General features: G+C 42.4%; 1 protein-coding gene across 1 annotated transcript in view; it reads right to left on the reverse strand.

Annotated features, from left to right (window-relative positions):
- The window catches only part of MUC16 (mucin 16, cell surface associated), a 104,496-nt gene that overhangs the window by 76,824 nt on the left and 6,026 nt on the right, over positions 1-21,646 (reverse strand). The window contains exons 4-24 of the mRNA XM_045589315.1: positions 19,552-19,724; positions 17,756-17,791; positions 17,470-17,535; positions 16,765-16,889; positions 16,611-16,678; positions 15,026-15,198; positions 13,141-13,176; positions 9,120-9,244; positions 8,958-9,025; positions 7,351-7,523; positions 6,791-6,826; positions 6,512-6,577; positions 4,490-4,611; positions 4,236-4,303; positions 2,847-3,019; positions 2,511-2,546; positions 2,186-2,251; positions 1,814-1,938; positions 1,653-1,720; positions 678-850; positions 265-300 (exon numbers count right to left, since the gene is read on the reverse strand). Coding sequence (XP_045445271.1) covers positions 265-300; positions 678-850; positions 1,653-1,720; positions 1,814-1,938; positions 2,186-2,251; positions 2,511-2,546; positions 2,847-3,019; positions 4,236-4,303; positions 4,490-4,611; positions 6,512-6,577; positions 6,791-6,826; positions 7,351-7,523; positions 8,958-9,025; positions 9,120-9,244; positions 13,141-13,176; positions 15,026-15,198; positions 16,611-16,678; positions 16,765-16,889; positions 17,470-17,535; positions 17,756-17,791; positions 19,552-19,724 — 2,012 coding nt within the window. The remainder of the gene's footprint in view (positions 1-264; positions 301-677; positions 851-1,652; positions 1,721-1,813; positions 1,939-2,185; positions 2,252-2,510; positions 2,547-2,846; positions 3,020-4,235; positions 4,304-4,489; positions 4,612-6,511; positions 6,578-6,790; positions 6,827-7,350; positions 7,524-8,957; positions 9,026-9,119; positions 9,245-13,140; positions 13,177-15,025; positions 15,199-16,610; positions 16,679-16,764; positions 16,890-17,469; positions 17,536-17,755; positions 17,792-19,551; positions 19,725-21,646) is intronic.

Raw genomic sequence — 21,646 nt, forward strand, 5'->3', positions numbered from 1 at the left:
TGAAAAGAAAACACAATGAGTCAGATATGGTTGATGAGGGCCTCCCTAGTCAAAGAAGGCCCGCCATGGGAACTTCGGACTTTTTTCTATCGATAGTTTGTCCTCAAACCTATGCCAGCCTTCTCTTTCCTGAGTGGGAGAGTGAAGGGGTGGAAAAATGGAAGTTTTCTGACTTTTCCACTTTCTGGAGAAGTATGGTGAGGATAGCACAGAGAAGAGAGGGCCCCAAGGCAGAGCAATAGTGGGACCCAAATTAGTACTCACTGCTGGAGGTAGAGGTCAGGGCCTGATGGGTATAACCTGCAGAAAAGAGGGATAAGGTGAAGAGTTATAAAAGTGGGGGTTGGGAGGAAGTGTCAAGAATCTGGGCCCGCCGAGTATCCATGAATCTATTTAAACAGTATTTCTGAAGTACCCTCAAAATGAAAACTCTAAAGACAAACCCCAAAGAATACCACTAGAGCAGAGGAAGAAATTCTATATCAGGTTACCTTCATCCCTCTTCTGAATGTCTGACTTCTCAATCTATCTCTGGAAAAGCTGTGAATGGATGCCTCTTCTTAAGGAAAACAACCAAAGGAGTATGCCAGCTTGAAACAAGGTCAAATCCTCCCCACACCACAGGACGGAAGACTCAGAATGTGTGCAATGAAACTGATGGCAGCGCTTCCACTCACCATTGACATAAAGACTGTTTCTGTCCAGCGTGAAGGAGCCCAGCCAGGTGATACCGTGGGTTTCATGGCTCAGCTCTCTGTACAGCTGCTCTCTGTCCAGCCTAGTGCTTGGGGACTCAGAGTGGTAGGTGCAGATGGCATCTATTCTGGTGGCTGATCCATCCTTCTCGGGCCTGAGGGTGGGGAGAACATAGGTAAAAGGACATATGCAGGACTGATGATAAGGGAGACTGCAAGAATGAAACATCTAGAAAAGCCACATAGCTGATTATCTTCCTTAGAAGGCAAACAATAAAATAAAATGCGACAAAATATCTAGCATTAATAATCAATGGATGAAGAAGGTGGATTAAAACTAAGTTATCGCAATGTTCACCTTTCATGTTCCAGTTCCCTACCACCCCACTCTCAGATTAGAGGAAAAATATTCAGGTGTGGGCAGTGCCAAGATCTTGTATCACCTTTGGGCACCTAAAATGTGGGTTAAGAAATGTGCATGCCACCGAAGCCGGTTTGGCTCAGTCTGCGGACTAAAAGGTCCCGGGTTTGATTCCGGTCAAGGGCATGTACATTGGTTGCGGGCACATCCCCGGTAGGGGGTGTGCAAGAGGCAGCTGGTCGATGTTTCTCTCTCATCGACGTTTCTGGCTCTCTATCTCTCTCCCTTCCTCTCTGTAAAAAATCAATAAAAAATATTTTAAAAAAAAGAAATGTGCATGCCACAAGGGCTGTTCATTTTTGCTTTTTAATATTCCTCAGCACAGTATAATTTTGGAATGTTCTACACCTTGGTTAGGACCTCTCAGAAGACAAAATAGAAGCCAGAGGAAGAGGAACTGGGAGGAAGCTCAATAGATGCAGTGTCACAGATACCTAGAGCTGCTACACTGGGCAGGTGGGGAACATGCACAGGAGGAGAACAGAAACTAAGCCTGTGAGGCATGGGATGTGAACATCCACCCCCGAGCATCTCACCTGAGTGAGGTCAGTCTGCAGTTGGAATACAGTGGGCCGATGCTGGTGTTCTTGAACAAAGAACCAAGCTGGGGAGAAATAAGAGGGAGGTTAGCAGGAGAAGTGAAGGAGGCATGGCAGAGGTGAGGAGGAGTGGGCAGCAGGCATCTTGGGGCTCTTACAATGGACTGCAGGACCACTTCTGTCATGTTTAGCTTTGCAGATCCTGGGTGCCCCATGTCTGGCACATACGGCAGGTTTGTGATGGTAAAGTTGAGGGTAAACAACACAAAGGTAGGGCTTGTTGCTGCAACGACAAGGCAGATGAGAAACCTACTCTGAGCCTGGTAGGACTCTCTGTTCAGTCCAGCCTGCAGCCTTTGAGCCCTCACACACATGGGCTCTGATTTCTGCACCAGAAGGATCCACCAAGTTTGTTGACTAATTATTACTAGATTTACTATGACTTTCCATCTTTATTTGAGTGAATAATGTCAGAGATGTTTATACTCATCAAACACTCTCTAACAGATGTGTCAATAACTGGTCCTTACCTGTGGGGCTGGAGAATGAAGCTGGAGTCCCAAAGTTCTCATGGTCAACTGTGGATGTCCCAGGAGCTGCAGAAAAGCCATCATCAGTGAAAGCAGAAAGGCACTCACATGGCAGAAACATCAGCAGGAGATACTATTTATTTGGCTTACTGCATATGGGGCTTGAGCTGGGACCCCCTCTAGAGCTGGGGAAGAGGGGACAGTAGATAATGTGTGTCCTCCCAGGAACTCCTCCCTCCTGGAAAGGACATATGTGTGCATGAAGAGGGCTCAGCTCTGTCCCTGCCTGGTGTTGGGGGCCCAGGGACACCAGCTGTATACTCACTGCTGGTGATGAGTGTGGAGCTCTGATGGGTGAAACCTATAGCAAGAGCAAGGGATGTTAGTGGGTAAGAGTTCAGGGAGAGGTGGGGAACCAAGTAGGGATCAGTACAATAGAGGGGGTTTCATGGGCTAGAGGCTGTTGGGGGTTCTCCAACAGCACCCTCACATCAGGAAATAAGACCCTAAGAGTGAAGTCAGTCTAAGATGAAGAAGAAAGCATGAGTCCAAATCATTCAGTGCACTTGGCTAAGGGCCTAAAGGCCATTCAGGAAGTGTGATCTCAAGTCAGAGGGCAGAGGCTACCAATAGAGGAAGAGATCACACTGCAGCTGCTCACCATTGACATAGAGGCTGTCCCTATCCAGCGTGTAAGGCCCCAGCCTGGTGATTCCATGGGTCAGCCGTCCCACCTCCCAGTATAGCTGCTCTCTGTCTGGTCCAGGACCTCCAGGTTCAGGGCGATGAGTGCAGATGACATCCACTCTGGTGGCTGTCCCGTCCTTCTCAGAGCTGGGTGAGAACCTCCACATTGTTGTTCCAACTTTCTCTCCACCATTCATCCTTCCCTCCCTCTTTTTGCCAGCCTCTAAGACAGGAACTTGGGAAACTCTAGTTAACAAGGAATCTGCTGCATTCAGGAATATAACCTCCATAAAGGAATAACTAGAAAACCATGGGGCTCCAAGCCTCTTACAGGCCTGGGAGAGAAGCCTCGGAAAGCAACAGATGTGTGACAGAGCCCCACCTATTACACCTATTATAGTATATATACATAGTATATATTACATGTAACATAAATAAATATACATAAACATATGTCTAATATATATGATATATGTTTACTTATATTTTATTATTGTAAATTATATATTATGCCTGTTATACATATACCTAGTAATATATATATATACACACACACACACACACACACACACACACACTTGGTAATACAGATTATAATTTTGATAATGTATATTGGATATTATACCAGTGTTGACCCATTTCCATCACAGTCTGGAATGTCCAGATTCCCTTTTTAGGCTTTTTTAGGGGACTGTGCCCACCTCAACCCCCAGCTGTACTGTGCTGGGAAGGCTCCCTTCAGCTGAGTCTGACCTATTTAGGAGCATACATTCTCTCTATAATACTAGCTTTTCTTCCCCTCTTAGATCCTCTGGTCCAGTTCCTTTGGAAAAGTTGTCAGATTGGTATTTTTCACAACCTACAAGGTCATAATGTGGGCAGAGGAGACAGGGCTGCTTAAGAGCTAGGTATTTGGAACTACAACCCAAAATGCTGGGATTTCTCTGTGAAACCTGCACAAGTTCCTTAATCCCTCTAAGCCTCAGTTACACCTTCTGCTCCTGCTTCATGAGGTTGTTGCAAGGACTGATGAGATTAAATATAAAGTAACACCACAGTGCCTGGGTTTTAGTAATTTTTAGATGCTGTTATTGCTGTTGTACCCTGTTTCCCCAAAAATAAGACAGTGTCTTATATTGATTTTTTCTCCCAAAGTTGTCTTATTTTCAGGGGATGTCTTATCTTTCCATGCACTAGATCTTATTTTCAGAGGATGTCTTATTTTCGGGGAAACACGGGTAGGTATTTTTGATGCTTAGTATCCATGGGCAGTAGTTGTACTAAATTTGGACAAAGCCTTGGAGTTCATAAATTAGGGTCTTATACCCCAAGTGGGCTGTGTTATTGGAAGGTGTCATCTCACCTGAGCGAGGCTAGTCTGCAGCCTGCATAGAGTAATCTCAGACTGCTATTCTTGAACACAGATTTGAGCTATAAAAGAAGAGAGGGGAGGTGAGAAGGAACCACTGAGGGAGGCCAGGAGGAGCTGAGACATTGGTGAGGTAAACAGGGTAGAGATGGTGAGGTGGGGGCATAAGTGGGGTGGATTGGGCTGACATTACTGGGTAGGACAGAGGTAAAATGGGTGGGAGTTGGCATCAGAGGGCAGGGTCTCACCAGACCCTGCAGGATCCTCTCTGTGGCGTTGAATTTCCTGGAGCCCAGATGCTGCATGTCCTCCTCGTAGTGCAGGTTGGTGATGGTGAAGTTGAGGGTGAATGGCACCAGGAAAGAAACAGCTGCTATGGCAGAGGGAAGGAAAAAGGAGGCCATGTCTGAATCAGACATGGGCTGGGCTCTCAGGCAATTTCTGGGGACTGAGATGAAAGGGCCAGATTTGAGGAAGCAGGGGTCTAAAGTAGGCAGGTAAACTACCTTAGGACACAAAGACAGAATGGTATATAAAGAGCAAAGCAAGATGCTATTAGACACAGTAACATGCATATCCATTAGAATGGCTTTTTTTTTTTTTAAGGAAAATAACAAGTATTGCTGACAATGTTAGAACCCTCATGCATTGTTGGTGGGAATGCTGGGAGAGCTGTGTGAAAATCAGTTCCTCAGAAAGTTAAACCCAGGATTACCATATTACCCAGAAATTTCACTTTAGGTATATACACAAAAGAATTGAAAACAAGGACTCAGTCATTTGAATACAAATGTTCATAGCTATTGAAAACAACAGTCAAAAGGTTGAAACAACCTGTGTCTATCAAAAGATGAATGGAATAGTATTCAGCTATAAAAAGGAATGAACTTCTGATATATGATACACTATAGATAAACCTTGAAAATGTTATGCTAAGTGAAATAAGCCAGATATAAAGGACTCATAATTCCCCTTATATACAGTATTTAGAACAGTCAAATTCATAGAGACAGAGAATAGAACAGAGGTTACCATGAGCTGGGGGTGGGGAATGGGAAGTTAGTGTTTAATGGGGACCAAGTCTCCATTCCAAATGTTGAAAAGTCCTGGAAGTGGGATAGTGGTAATGGTTGCACAACATGGTGAATGTGCACTTAGACATAACTGATATGGTAAATTCTATGTTGGTTTCAACATAGACCCTCATCAGCATGAGACCAGGGTTTTGTTACTCAACCTGTCTGTATCTCCATTTCTTTAACTGTAAAATGAGGAGAATCATACTCCTTACTGTAAGAAAATTTTGGAGGTTACATGATTAATAAGGGAGTTAGCACATTTCAAGTGCATTATGGCTGAGTTAAAAAAAAGGAATTTGCCAAAAGTTGCATGTTGTATGATTCCATTGATATAACATTCTCAGAATAACAAAACTGTAGACATGGTTTATAGATTAGTAGTGTCCAGGGCTTGGGCTGGGTCGTGTGACTTATTCTGTATCTTGATTGTGGTGGTGGTTTCCATATGTGATAAAATGGCAGAGAACTACACATATACATACAAGTACATGTAAATAGTAAAACCTAAATCTGGAGTTCTGCAGATCTAATAATGTCAATTTACTTACTGGTTTTGACAGTGGACTCTAGTTTATATATGATGTTAATCATGGAGGAGAAACTGTGTAGAGTACAGAAATCTCTGCACTTTTTTTTTTTGCAATTTCCTGTGAAACTACATTTATATCAAAATGAAAAGTTATAAATAAAAAGAATAGGATAGGGCCTGGCATGTAGTGAGTGCTGAACAACATGGTTATCTTCCATAGTTATTATCAATTGTTACTGTATATTTAATTTCAATCTCTCTCAATATACTGTAAACTGGGAGAGGGGAGGGATCACACCTGACTTAACATCTTATAGCCCCTGCCCAGCACAGACCACATGCCCAATAGTATTTGTTGAACTAAATATTCTGATAATTCCAGTGCTAGGTGTTGTTACATACATTTTCATTTAACTTCATAATGAGCTTATGAAGTATTATTATTCCCACTTGTTAGGTAAGGACACTATGGCACCAAGAGGGTAAGTAAATTGTCAAAGGTCAACAGCTGGAGAGATGAGTTCACGTTCTCTGCTCTTGAGGAGTTCAGAGCAAAGGGTGCCCATGGCAGTTCTAGGTTCCCCAAACAGCAGCCTTTTCCTGCACTTCCTGGGTCCCAGTTTTGAGGCTTCCTAGAAGGAGCTAGAAGAGAAGCCACCTACCTGTGGAGCTGGAGAAGTGGGTTGGTACCAGCGAGGTCCTTGGGAAGAGAGTGGAGGCCACGGAAGCTGAAGAGAAATGGTCTGGAGAAAGAATGGGGACCCTGAGTGTAGCATGGATGACTCTGTGCAGCTTTCCTGTCCAGCCCAAGCCATTGATGTAGAGTATGTGAGATAACTGGGTCCTCTGGCTTCCTCTCCTGCCAAAGCCCTGGGATGGGGAATCAGTTGCTGTCTATAGGTGGCCTGGAGCACCTAGCAATCAGGGCCCTGAGTACTCACCACTGGGGGTGGAAGCTGAGGTCTGATGGGTATAACCTGAAATGAGAAAAGGAGACAGTACTAGGATACAAGCAAGGGAGGGATACAGGCTGAGGACCACTTGCCACTATCCCAGACTCAGAATTCAAGTCTACACAGTTCAACAGTAATGATTCAGGGGCAAAGACCCAGTCCCTGCCTTCATGGGCTTGCAATTTATTTGGGATGATACCTATACCAACATTTCTAGAGCATTTGTTTGCCAACTGTGCTTCTCAGGGTCTAGAGGTATTTCTGAGATATTGGCAGGGAAACAGATAGCCAGCCTCTTATCTTCATTTGCTTCAACCACAGGGATATTGTCATTCATCTGTCTGGAGAAAGGTTTTTGTGTCTCAGACAAATATACAAATCATTTCTGTGGAATGCATGGATGCCATGGAAAGAGAAAGATTTGCAAACTGGAGGGTCTGTGGGGGTCCTTCATACATCAAAGGAGATTGCCCAGGCAGAAGACCATACATAGAATGAGTGGGTGCAGATTCTCAGCTTCAACTAATGGTTACAAAAAGGATGCTCACCATTGATGTAGAGGCTGTCCTTGTCCAGTGTGAAGGAGCCCAGCTGGGTCACTCCATGGGTCCCATCGCTCATCTCCCAGTACAGCTGCTCTCTGTCCAGCTTAGGATCCACATCGTCAGAATAGTATGTGCAGACAGCATCAATTCCAGTGGTTGTTTCATTTTTTTCAGGCCTGGTCAGGGAGGATACACAGTGACGGGGAGGTGGGGACTATAAGTCAGGGCCCAGAGAAGCAGGAGGGTGGGCACCCTGAAATGTGTTGTCCTGGGGGAGGGCTAGAAATAAACTGGACAGCAAAGATCTCTGAACAGAGAGGATATAGCATCTCAAAATGTTGATGTTTGTGCCAAACTTTAAAATCACAATCATAACAAGGCAACATACATCTTAATAAGACAAGCATGACAGAGAGGGTATTGGATAAAGTGGAAAAAGGCAATGTCGGAAAGCTTAAATCCCAGCTCTGCTACTTAATTTCTGGGTGACACTGGATAAATATCTCAATCTCTCTGTGGCTCATATTTCATCTATCAAATGAGGTAATAAAAAGCAGAAAATTTTATTAAGTATTAAAAGGGCCAGAGTTCTTGGTATGAATGCATTTTGTAATGATTGAGCATTTTAAAGGCAACACTGAGACCAAGCAACCAGCCTAGGCTGGGGATGAGGATGAGGCTGTGTGGTATCCCAGAGCCAGAAAATATCAGACCAGTAGGAAAGTAAAATAATAGATAGCATCATAGTTGAGGGACAATGGTGAGTATCTTTGGAGCTGTGGATTCCATCCTCAGAAAAGGCCATTCAGCAGAATTATGAGCTAAATGTTTTATGCAGAAAAGCAGATTGAGACACTACAATTGATAGATGAGACAGTTAAGACAGAGATATCAGGTAACTTGTCGGAGTCACACAACCTTGAAACAGGGAAGCTAGGATTTGACATAGATATTGCAGACGTTAAATAAAACTGTATAACAACTATGCTTTATTGCTAAATAATCCCTCTGGGGGTAGCAAACATCCCAACTGCACCTTTGATTGGTCAGGATTTGGTCACTGCTGGGGGATGGTAGGAAAAGGGAGTGTTCGGTAGGTATTTCAGATAGGTCAGTTATTAGACTAAATGTGACAAATGCATACGCTCGAACAAGGTTTCTCAACGTTGGTACCATTTGGGTCAGATAAATCTTGGCCCGGGGAGACTGTCCTGTGTCTTATGGGATATTTAGCAGTTTCTCTGGCCTCCCTCACTATAGACCAGTAGCAAACCCACCCTTGAGTTCTGGTAACAAAATTTTTCTCCCAACATTGTCAAATATCCTCTGGGAGTGAAATCACTCCTGGTTGGAAATCACTGCTTTATCATGACGAAGCTGACATGATTGATAAGTTGATTTCTCATGAGTTTCAGAAGAAAGATCTTTCTGAAAAGTTCAACCTTACTTTCTGGGAAGGAAAGACTATGGGGATTTTCCATTTTATGATCAGGGAAACAATGTGAGCCAGAGTAGAAACTGGTGGTCAGCTCTCCTTAGGATAGTGGGTACAGACCGTCAGGGTCCAGCTCAGGGTCAGCCCCCCACATTGCCTACTCTGAACTTCTCACCTGAGCAAGGTCAATCTGCAGCCAAAATAGAAGGGCCCAATACTGCTGTTCTGGAACAATGGTTTGAGCTGGGGATGAAAGAGAGAGAGATGAGCAGATGGGCTGAGGAGATGGGAAGGATAAAAATAAGCATTGGAGAGAGGGTCTTGGAGGGGCTCTCACCAGGTGATTCAAGATTCTCTCCATGTTGTTGAATATCTCAGATCCCTGTTTCCCCATGCTCTCTGTGTAGCGCAGGCTGGTGATGGTGAAGTTGAGGGTGAAGGACATCAGAGAAGGGCTCACACCTGCAGTGGGAAAGTAAGAAGGGAGATTCATTATGATCTCTGGCAGGGTTGTCACTTTGGCCTCAGTGTCCAGCCAATCAGGCCTAAGATGCTCCAACTGTGTCACTCTTTTTTTTTTTCTTTTTTCTTTTTTAATATATTTTATTGATTTTTTACAGAGAGGAAAGGAGAGAGATAGAGAGCTAGAAACGTCGATGAGAGAGAAACATCGACCAGCTGCCTCTTGCACACCCCCCCACCGGGGATGTGCCCGCAACCAATGTACATGCCCTTGACCAGAATCGAACCTGGGACCTTTCAGTCCACAGGCCAATGCTCTACCGCTGAGCCAAACTGGTTTCGGCAACTGTGTCACTCTTGCATCCTGCCAAACTTAGAAATAGGGAGGCACCTCTATACTTGATGGATAATTTTAGTTGGAAAAAGAACCTCAACTCTTTTCAGACTAATGTGCCAAAAGAGAAGCAATTGATACATATTATGGTGAAAGAAGAGAAGCAGTCAGTCTGCTGCCCCCTGGGGCAAAATCTCCCATAGTCTTCTGACTTCATGATGGGATGTGCAACTACTGAGTGGTCAAGGCTGTTTCTCCCATGAGAATGACCCTGCCTGAACTTCACTGACCATCTTTGCAGAGTGGATTTTAGATGGAGAGTCCACATCTAGTTTTCCATGGGTAATCATATTGTTCTTGTGTAAACATTAATTCAACCCCTATTTCTTTCTCAAAAGTGCCCTAGTACAAAACAAACTAACAAAAAACCCTATATAGTCACATAGGGGCTCGAGTATGAAGAATCAAAAGGCCAGAGGTCTGATCTGGGTGACTGTACCCTCTACAAATAGAATCTATGGAGCAATAATTGTGTTCCAGCCTTTGTATTGAGCACTTTATCTGCAACATCTCAGCTCACCCACATCACAGATCTGATAGATTGGTGTTACAGGTCCCATTTTACATATGGAGGACATGGAGGCTCAGAGAAAATAAATTTTATCCAAGTCCCATAGACAAAGAAAGGCACAGCTATGATGCCTTTTGGCCTAAAAATAGAGACCTTTCCATTTATATTCATATGTTCATAGCAGCATTGTTTATAATAGCCAATAGGTAGAAGCAAAGCAAGTATCCATTGACAAATGAGTGAATAAATAAAATGTGATATATTCATATGATGGTATATTATTTAGCCCTTAGAAAGAAGAAAATTTGACACATGCAAAAACATGGATAAGCAAAAGTACAACTACTGTATAATTCAACATTTGGTATCATATGAGGTCCCTAGAAGAGTCAAATTCATAGAGATGGAAAGTAAATGGTAGTTGCTAGGAGAGGAGAGGAAAGGGAAATGGAGATTATTTTTTTAATGGCTACAGAGTTTGTTTTGCAAGGTTAAAAAATTTTGGAGATTAATTACACAACAATGTGAATATACTTAACACTATTGAACTGTATACTTTAATGGTAAATTTTATGTTATGACTATTTTATCACAATAAAAAAATTTAAACCAATAATATACTCCCAAAGTGGAGAGTTTTATTCTTTTTAAAACTCCTTTTTCTAATAAATTTTTAAAGGCAGGTCCCAATCATGGAGCTGTGGGTGAAGGAGTGAGGGCATAGGTAGGTAAATTTAAGATAGAGATCCCATATTTCTAACCAAATAGAACTAGGAAATAGGGCTCCTGTGGGCCAGAGAGGAGACAGCTTGTTACTTGCTAAAACAAACAATAATAATAATAACAATCCCAAGAGGATCACAGGACCCAGAGTATACACGAGCATAATTCACAATATCTAAGATATTACTCAAAATTATTTGACTTAAAAAAACACACACAGAAAAATATCTACCTAATCCTTGAGGAAAAGACAATTAACAGATGCAAACTCCAAGGACCCAGATGTTGGAAATAGCAGGTACAGACTTTAATGCACTTATTAGAATTATGATCCATGAGATAAAGGTAAACACTTGAAATAAATACAAAGATAGAAGTTCTCAGTAGAGAAAGGGAAACTATAAAAATAAAAAATAAAAGTCAAATGGATGTTGTAGAACTGAAATATACAGTGCCTAAGATTTTATTCATTTATTTATTTTTAAAAGAGAGGGACAAAGAGCCGGAAACATTAATGAGAGAGAAACATCGATCAGCTGCCTTCCTGCACACCCCCCACTGGGGATATGCCGGCAACCAAGGTACATGACCTTAACCGGAATCGAACCTGGGACCCTTCAGTCCGCAGACCGACACTCTATCCACTGAGCCAAACCAGTCAGGGCAGTACCTGAGATTTTAGGAAAATCACTTGGTGGGCAGGATGGAGATGACAGAGAAAAGGGTTGGTAATCAAAATTACAATATATTATTATAAATTATCAAGTCTGAAGAAAAAATAAAACAACTGATTGAAAAATGAACAGAGCCTCAGGGACTTGTGGGACACTATCATTTCACTGGAGGACGAGAATGAAAGAGATTAGTGTAGAAAGTAATTGAAGAAATAGTGGCTGAAATTTCCCCAACTTTCTTTGGAAAATTAGAAAATTCCAAACAGTATAAATTAAAGAAAACTGTGCCAGACAAATCAGAACCAAACTTTTGAAAAACAATAATTAAGAATATATCTTGAATGATTAAGAAAAAAATGATATCATCCGTCATAGAATGACTTGATCTATATATTTTAAAGATGTCACATATTTTAAAGCCTGTAGGAGCGAGGCATGTTACATAAATGGTTGAGTTGATAAGGGTGGAACAGTGAGCATCTGTTTAAAATATGTACAACATTTGCAGTCTCATGACTTACAAAATATAGGTCTGAAGGCAAAATTCAAATTATAGGACACCAGTTTTTATCCCATACCTTCAGACTCACACAGCAGGATTAAGGATTAGGGATACCCAGCCTCGGTCATGCCATAAGTATTAACAGACACCGGGACTTAATTTTTAAAATAAATCTTAAGGTAAGACAGGTTTCATGGCAAAAATCATACCTCCCTATTAGGTTCCTAGAAACTCAGATGCTCTCAGATCCACATATGGGCAAGACAAGGAGATAGGGCAGGATTCAATTCATGACTAAAATCCTGAATGATTTTCTGTATGTTCAAAGAAAATCCACAGATGTGGATGTATAGAGTTTGCTACTTTCATCCATTCAATCTATAAATATAAAGTGAGCGCCTATTAGTTATTTAGCTCCAGGGTAACAAATAAAGACAAAGTAAACCAAATGGTAGTAAATTCATGAAAGAAATCCTCATGGTGAGATGACAGAGGCATGTATTCAGAAGAAGTGCTACTCCATGTAAAGTGGTCCGAGAAAGTCTTTCAGAGAAGGTGATGGTGGAACTGCAAAGCAATAAGAAGGCAGGAATAGCTGATCATCAGGAAAGGCTAGTATAAAAGCCAGACAAAGGTTAGGACATTAGAAGAGTAGACAAATGTCTGATGTGGCCAAAGCCTACAGAGTGATGGAGAGAGCGAGGAGACAAGTGGGGTGGTAAATAGGGACCAGACCATCAGAGGTAACATTTTGTAGAACTCAGAGAGAAAATTCCAACCTGTAGAGCTGAGAATGGGCAAGATAGACATTAAAGATTCTTGACAGAATGCAGAAGTCACTGAAGTTGAGAAAAATGAAAATAAAACATGGGGAAAATAATTGAGTCCCATCCTGAAGGCATGTGATGCAGAAGCTGTTCACTGGAATTTGGGCTTCTATCTTGACTCAGAGCAAGACTTTGGGTGGGCTAAGGGCTGCTATGAGGCTGAACCTGGAAACTTTGTAGGAGACAGTAGTAACTTTCTCCTGAGAAATGCTCTCTGGGGCAGAAGGGTCTGCTGGGCACTCAAGTTTCAGTTTCAAATACTCACTGCTTGTGGCAGGGGTCCAGTTGCGACGATTATAACCTGCAGATAGGGAGAAAAGAGTAAAAATTTAAGAAAAGGTAGATGGTGGACCTAGAAATGAAATTCATTAACAACTTTTTGAAACTCGTAAATGAATAATAATGATTACATTTCCTTTGGTGCCTTTATGTCCTTTAAAAATAATGATGAACATCAGTACCATTATTATCACCAAAATAAAAATATTATTGATATAATAGCTCTTCCTACTTATTGGGAATGTACTATGCACCAGAAATAATGCTGAACACATTACAAGGGTAAGGGGGCAAATTAATGACCAAGTTTGTGCTCCAAGCTTTATCTGTGGTTCTCTCAATCCATTAAGATAATTTTATCCTTCTTCTGTCACATTCTCTCTCGACACAATATTTTATGATAGTATCATTTTATTCTTCTCGCTTAATTTCTGCTTTTTGTTATGTATAATAGAGAAAACTGCAGCAGCTTAAGAGAGTGGTATGTGAAGGTAAAAGTGTAGCAAGATAGAGGGAAGGAAATATTAGAGAAAATTTGGAGATGAAGTAGGATAGTAAAAATGAGGAGACTTAGAGGTCAGGTGGATGGTGTAAAACTTGGGAGCATGAAAGAAATTGGGGGAAAAGAATTTTTCATAATTATTTCTCTGGGTCATGAATTGCATCTCCTTTGATACTCTGTGAGAGACTGAGTAAAGACTGGACCCGGAGGAGCCCTGGGATTTTCTTGGGTTATTGCTGTGCTTTAATTTAATTTTCAGAACAATCCTGCCTGGTATGTATGATTATTCTATTAAGGGAACATTAGTGTTTAGAGAGGTTACATGACTTGTTCAGCATCACACAAAACAGAGATCTGTCACCAATTCCCATACCCATACATGATCACTCTGCAGAGGGAGGCCCATGCCACTGGCGGGTGGGGTGATAGATCAATTGGGGGGGGGGGGCCTCCATAATCATCCCAAAGAGGGAGTCCCAGGCTACCCCATGGTGGTGCTGCAGTGGGTAGCCTGGGCCTCCTTGTGTGGTAGTGATCCATCATGGAGTCCAGCCAGGTGGGCAGGGCCTACCTCTTTGGGGCAATCAATCGCAGGGCTCCTGGACTGTGAGAGGGCAAGGCCAGGTTGAGGGACACACCCTACCGAAAGCACAAATTTTGTGTACCAGGCCTCTAGTATAGAAATAAAGACAATTCTTGGTACATAAGAACCTTTTGGTGAGATTTAGCCACTATTAGAGTTGTTCTCGGTGTTAGCACTATTGTTAAGGGCCTTGTTGTCAACAGTGTTGTATAAACAGTTATGATTCATGGTGTACTGGTGTTTTTGCATAAATAGTTTCATGAGTGTCGTTCTGTCTGGCCCATGGAAACTTAGAAAATTGCCATAAGTTGTCATGATGGAGAGAATAAGGTAGAGTGAGAGCTGAGGAAGGCTTAACTGCAGGGCCCCACATCACCCACTTCTCTCTTGAGAATCTGCATGTTCTTTCTGGGCTCCAATAGGAGAAGGAAACATATCCTTCCAGGCGTTGAAAACGGAAAGAAAATTGACTTCCTGTGGTGTATGTTAAGCTGGGCTTGTACCAGAACTGTGAATTTGTGTACAGCAATTTCTAAACCTCAACATTGTTGACATTTTGGTCTAGATAATGTTTCATGGTGGGAGGCTGCCTTGTGTATAGTGGGATCTTTAGCAGCACCCCTGGCCTCTACCTACTAGATGTCATTAGCACACTCCAGTCATGACATGAAAATGTTTCTGGACATTGCCAGGTGTCCCCCAAGAACTGCCTTCAGTTGAGAATTACTGATATAGGGAGACAGACAGGGGACTGCAGGCGACTCCCGCTGCAACACAGACACTCACCATTGACATAGAGACTGTCTCTGTCCAGGGTGTAGGTGCCCAGCAGGGTAACACCATGGGTCAGCTGACTCAGCTCCTGGTACAACTCTTCTATGTTCAGACCAGGGCCTATGGGGTTAGGATTGTAAGTGCAGATGGTGTCCACTCCAGTTGATGCCCCATCTTTCTCAGTCCTAGGGTGGTAGGGTTAGGGAAATAGGACATTCAGAGACATGGTAGAGTTACATATCTTGTTCAACTCTTTCCTTCAAATTGACCTGCTCCCCCATGTTTTATGGTATTCCTCTTTACTGGGCCTTGACTGGTTTCCCAAACATGTTCTTTTATGGGTGCTATTCATGTAGGTAACTTCCCACTCCATAAAATGACTGATTTTCAGGGCTTCATCCTCAGTCAACTTGTACTATTTTCCCCCTCATTTGGGGTCATTGTTTCAGCTACCAGTTTTATTGTCATTTAATCTACTTCTAACTGTCTAAGACTTCTCTCCTGAGCTCTATGCCATGTAATCCTTCAGACCTTTTAGATTCCAGATATCTCAACCTGCTCCTCCTACCATGTTTCCATGTTAAAAAACTTCTAAAACCTCACAGGGGTAGTGACAGAAACAGGATGTGACTTCATGCATTTAAATACAAAACCATTAATGCTTAGCCTTTTCCACTGCCAAATACTATAAAAACTCCTTAGTATGCCTTTAAAACCCCATCTCCAACCTGAACTCTTGATGTTATCCACTTCCCGAAACTCATGCCACATTTTACCCACCACTCACACAACTACACTCCTGTGCACCCATCCATCTGCTCAGCCAGCCACCCAGTCAACCAACTTCCTTCCTTCTTTTTTCTTCTCTCCTCCCTCTCTTCGCCCTCTTCTCTTCCTTTCCCTTCCTTTCTCTCTCCTTCCTTTCTTCCTTCCTTCCCCTTTTTTTCTTATATTCAATTGCTATTTCCTCATACTCTACCCTCCAATTTCACAAAACTTCTCTCATGCACTAGGATATTTTTCACATCTGCCCCATGACTTGTTACACCACCCCTTAGAATACCTTTGCCACTATTTCTTCTAGTTAATGCACACTTGACTGTCAAAACATACCCCAGGAATCACCTTCTTCAGCCAGCCTCCACCCAACTCCCCCAGGCTGAGCTAAAAATTCATTCTCCAGGCTCCTATGGCCCCTGTGTAGTGCTTTATCATTGTATTAATCCCATTCATATGATGACTTTAAGTCTATATTGCACTTGAGATTTGAGGAAAAGGCCCATGACTGAGTCTCAGTGCCATTAGCTTCTGTTAGAGGATGTTACCTGAGGGGTCTCATTTGATGTTTGCTTAATGAGTCAATGCTGCATTTTTCTGACCAATGAGCATGAATGCCCTGTAGATCTGCTTATCCAAATAATTGAAGACTTTTGACAGACAGATCTTTCAGGAAGCTCACTCAGTTGCACTCAGCCAGAAGGGATACCTTCCAATCACATATGACTCTTGCTTTGTAGTTGTCACATTCAGGTATTCACCTTCAGGTGAGTTTGCCTGTGACAATGCCCTGCATATGTGTTAGGAAGGGAAGTCATACCTGAGCAGGGCCAGTCGGCAGCCAGAGTACAGTGGGCCAATGCTGGTGTTCTTGAACAAAAGACCAAGCTGGGAAGGAGGCAAATGGAGGTAAGTTGAAGAGACTGATGGGACAAGAACATGGAAGGCTAAGGTAGGCATTGATGAGCTCTTACCAGGTGATTCAAAGCCCTCTCAGTGGAGTTGAACTTCGCAGAGCCTGGGTGCCTCATGTCTGGGGTGTAGAGCACGTTGGTGATGGTGAAATTGAGGGTAAAAGGCACTGGGGCTGGACCCACATCTGCAATGGAGGGAGGGAAAGAGAGGAAACCCATCACAGGCTTAGGCTGAGCTGTATATGGGAGGAAGGGACAAGTATTATCCCTTGGATCATCGTGTCCAGTTGTTGAGGCCTGAGATATCCTATCTGGGATGCCCTCCCTCCTCAGCCAGCCAAAGAGAGAGAAGGGACCTCCATGCTAGATGTATGACATCAGTTCAAAAGGGAACCTCAATCTTTTCGTCCCAGTGTGTTCAAAGGCTAAAAGGCTGTGGATATTTCGGTGGGATATCTGTGCTGAGACGTTTTTCACTCAGCCCAAAATACTTGAGCAGTTAGATATCCAAATCACAGGAATTGCCACAAAGGAAATGGTGGTCTGAGCAAGAGCATGCTGGGCTGAGATTTAGAGGACAAGGAGGAATCAAGCACAGCTGAGTTATTGAAGGAAAAAATGAGGCTGCTGTGGCCAGAGATTAGAGCCTGAGAGAGAAAGGGGAACAGGTTGCACTGGGTGGGCATCATGGTCCAGAGCATGCCGGAATTCATCAGCCACGAATGAGAGCTGAGGTTTAATGGGACTCAGAAGTTACATTGCTACCTGTAGAGCTGGGGGTAGGGCTCAGAGATGCTGCGGGTCCTGGAGAGAATGTGGAGGTCACCAGAGCTGAAAGAAAATACACTATGAATAAAAATTGTTGAGCTCCATCATGAAGCAATGAAAGGGTAGGGCTGTTCATGGGAACCTGGCTTAATCTGAGGCTTCTGCTGGGCTGCAGTTACTCTGGGTTGACAACCTGAGGGATGGGCGATACTTTCTTCCTGGGACCTAGGTTTAGGGAGGAAGGGTCCCAGAGACATAGGACATCCAGGCTCTCATTACTCACTGCTGGTGGTGGAGATCCAGTATCGATGGTTATAACCTACAGAGAAGCAAAGAGAGAGAGAATATGATGGTGGGAGGAGTTAAGAATAGGGTAAGGGATAGAAATATAAATATAAATACACAAACCTCCCTGAGTGCTTTCTCTGAAACACATCAATAAATAATAACAGTATTCTTTATGAGTTAACTACATAATATCCTGATATTAATGATAATTTCATTCTCATAGTCATTAACCAGAAAGACAGCAATGATCAAAGCATCCCCAATCTAATGGGGGTTTACTAAGTGCCTAGAATATTAGCAACCTTATCAAATGAATAATAGGGACAACAGTTTTTTATGAGTGTCTCCATATTAATTATAATTTTGTCCTTACTTTTTCAGTTTCTCCCACTATCCTACTCTCCAAAGACAGCTCAATCTGTGACGATATAGTTCTGACTTCTGTAATATTGAATTGAGATAATACAGGAGAGAGATGGAGATGGAGAGAGATGGGCTTGTAGAGAGAGCAAAGACTGGGTGTCAATCAGAAACTACAAAGTTTAAAAAGAGGAAATGGGAAAAAGAGGATTTGAATAAGTAAGGTTCTGGATCATGGAACAGATCCTCTTTTATGCTCTGAAAGTAATGCAAGTAAAACTGATTTCTTTTATATTTGATGAACTGCTTGGGTTTTTTTTAATGAAACTTATCTTTGAGATGAGGCCAAGTGGAGCCTTGTGATTTAGTTAGGTTATTCAGGTTTTATTGCAATCAACTTAGGTGACTTTTCTATTCTGAAAATGGACACTGAAGCTTAGAGAGGTCATGGCTTGCCCAGGGTCACATAGTAAGTCAAAGGAAGGGCCAGGGCTTGATAAAAGCAAGATCTGTAATTCACCAAAGCCTGCACTGGTAACTACTCCTTTTAAGTAATCTCCAAGAACTAATGAAATCCAATATTGGGTTTTAATACAGCCAATAAGAAAGCATCCACAGTGATGTAATGGGGCTACAATTATCAAGCTTTAGTTTAAACAGTTATAGTGAGGCCCCTTGGTATGCCTTCCTGTCCTGAGGTTTGAGGCTTGTTTTTGCTGGGTTAGTCTGCAGTGTAGTCTAGTAGTTAAGGGCCTAGATTTTAGAGTTAATTTAGGGTTTGATTTCTGACACCACCACCTTCATTAATTATCTGATCTTGGGAAAGTTAATTTCCCCACCAGGCCTGTTTTCTCTTCTGCAAGATAAACCTGATATCTTAGAGAAGTTGTCAGGGTTAGTAATACATAATACATATAACATTCTGCATCACAGGAATCCCTAAAAAAATATCACCCTTTATTGTAGGTATTATTGTGGGTGTTGTTGCTAAGAGCATGGATGCAAAGGAATTTATTGCTAAGTCATTACTAACAGCTTTGTTGCTTGTTTCTCAGGTGGGTATAATTCCAGCTGGCCCTTGGAGAATGGGTAAAAGCCACAGCTTCCACAAGGAAGTGAAAGAAGCAGATTAGACACTGCACTGGGAACTCACTGGTTCTTGTATTGACTGCCATGGGCTTACTTTACCCTCTTCCTTCCTTGAAATCTGCATGCTCCATTTGAGCTTCTATGAATGGTCATTGGGATGAAGAAGATTAAAGGAAACTTTTTTTTTAACCTTAAAAGGTGCTTTTTAGGTGTTATGAAGGGAGAGAGCTGAGCCCCATGGAAATTCTAAGGGTAGAGAGAAACACAGGTACAGAGAAATGCACTCCAAGGAGACCCCATCTGGGGAGCATAAGAAGATCCCATTGCAGCAGAGCTACTCACCATTGACGAAGAGACTATTCCTGTCCAGGGTGTAGGGGCCCAGCCGAGTGACACCATGGGTCTGCAAGCTTAGCTCCCAGTACAGCTGTTCTCTGTCCAGCTGGAAGCCTGTGGGATCTGCGTGGTGGGTGCAGATCACACTCACTGTGGTGCTTGCTCCCTCTTTTTCAGCCCTGGGGAAGGAGGGACATGGGAACTGAGACATGAAAGGTAAATACTCTTGATCACTCCTCCCTTAGTTTTTATAACATCACCCTTCCCTGCTTTCTAAAACACATCTCTGTTTCATGGGGGAATCCAGACCCGCCACCTTCTTAAATGCAGTGTTCTGCAGGTTCCTACAGCTTCTCCCTAGACAATATTCTTCTCCTTGTCCCTATTATCTTTTTATTAATTGGTTAAAGCTCACTGTCTCAACTACAAGCCCCAGGACACTCCCTGTCCATTCATGAAGGTAAATATATTGTAGATGGTGTCACTCCTGTAATATGTTAGTCCTGCTTGGGCCATGGGGTTAGGGATGTGGGACTCCAGGGGGAAAAAAATTCTGATGATCCTGGGGCCAGCCAACACGTGGAAGGGAAAAACAAGAGCACTGAAGACATTTGGGCAGGTAAGTGATCATCCCTGTGGTTGGTTGTGACACTGAGCCTAAGGGGGTATTTTATTTCAAGTTGGCAAATCCCAAGGCCGAGGAAAACATTTTAGGCAAGCAACCAATTTGAAGGAAAACAAGTTAAGAAGAAACCAGGGACAATTAGTAAAAAAAATAACTTTGTCCTGAATTTAAGCTGACCCTAAAATGTTTCACTCAAAGAGGAGGATGTATAGGTAGGAAGAAAGAATGCCTTCCTCACTTGCCTGTCAATTCTGCTTGCTATGATCCACGCTATTCAAAACCTTCCCATTTTATACCTACATAGTGGCACCTAGCAGTTCTCAAAGTGCAGCCCAGGGACCTCTGTTGTTCTCAAAACTATTACAGGGAGTCCATCAAATAAATAATATTTTCATAATAATCCTAAGACATTATTTTTACATTCATTTTCTCAGGAGTCTTCAGTTACATTTTTTCCAGTGGCTATGAGGTGAAATATTATAAAAAATATAATGCAGAAGCAGATATCCTGGTATCTTCTACTAAGTCACACATTAAAAGGATTTACAAAAATGTAAATGATGGCCCTCTTCTCATTGTGCTTCTTTGGGAGGGGGGCATGGGATGATATGGTTATTGTTTATAAAAATATGTCATTTATATTAACATATAATAGGTTTATTATTTTAATTAATAAATTTTGTTTTAATTTCTAGCACAATTAATATGGGCAGATATAACCCAAGTCCAAAGGCTCTTTTTATTTTTTATTTTTTTTAAATATATTTTATTGATTTTTTTACAGAGAGAAAGAGAGAGGGATAGAGAGTTAGAAACATCGATGAGAGAGAATCATCGATCAGCTGCCACTTGCACACCCCCCACCGGGGATGTGCCCGCAACAAGGTACATGCCCTTGACCAGAATTGAACTCGGGACCTTTCAGTCTGCAGACCGACGCTCTATCCACTGAGCCAAACCAGTTTCGGCCAAAGGCTCTTTTTAAAAATGAAAATGGTTGAGCCAGGGAGGTCGAGGCCTGCTGGTATTGTGGTTAAAAGCAGGAACTCTAGAACCAGAACTCCAGGTCTAATTCTAGCTTCCCCTAAGCACACAACTCAGCTACTCTACAAGGCCAGACAATAATCATATTGTAGTGAAGATGAATGAATAGAAAAAGTGTAAATCACATTTATTGGATGGCATATACCATGAGCAATATTATTATTGTTATTGGTTTCCCCATATTAAGGAGATATGGGGGCAGGTATGGCAGGCTCAGCTATTGGACACTGGTCTATAACTTATCAGCAATCTCTCTTCATTGAGTGATGTGGGTAGAGAACCCCACCTCTCTGGAAGGATGACTTGAGTTGGCTGGATGGAGTAGCTCAAAGAGGCCATAAGGTCATTAAGTATAAGGATAGGCTCCTGAGTCCATTGACCTCAGATGACACAGGTATGGATATAGACAAAGAAAAGAAGACAGTCCATTTC

This window comes from Pipistrellus kuhlii, unplaced genomic scaffold (genome assembly GCF_014108245.1).
Source record: "Pipistrellus kuhlii isolate mPipKuh1 unplaced genomic scaffold, mPipKuh1.p scaffold_m20_p_30, whole genome shotgun sequence".
NCBI classification, from domain to species: domain Eukaryota; kingdom Metazoa; phylum Chordata; class Mammalia; order Chiroptera; family Vespertilionidae; genus Pipistrellus; species Pipistrellus kuhlii.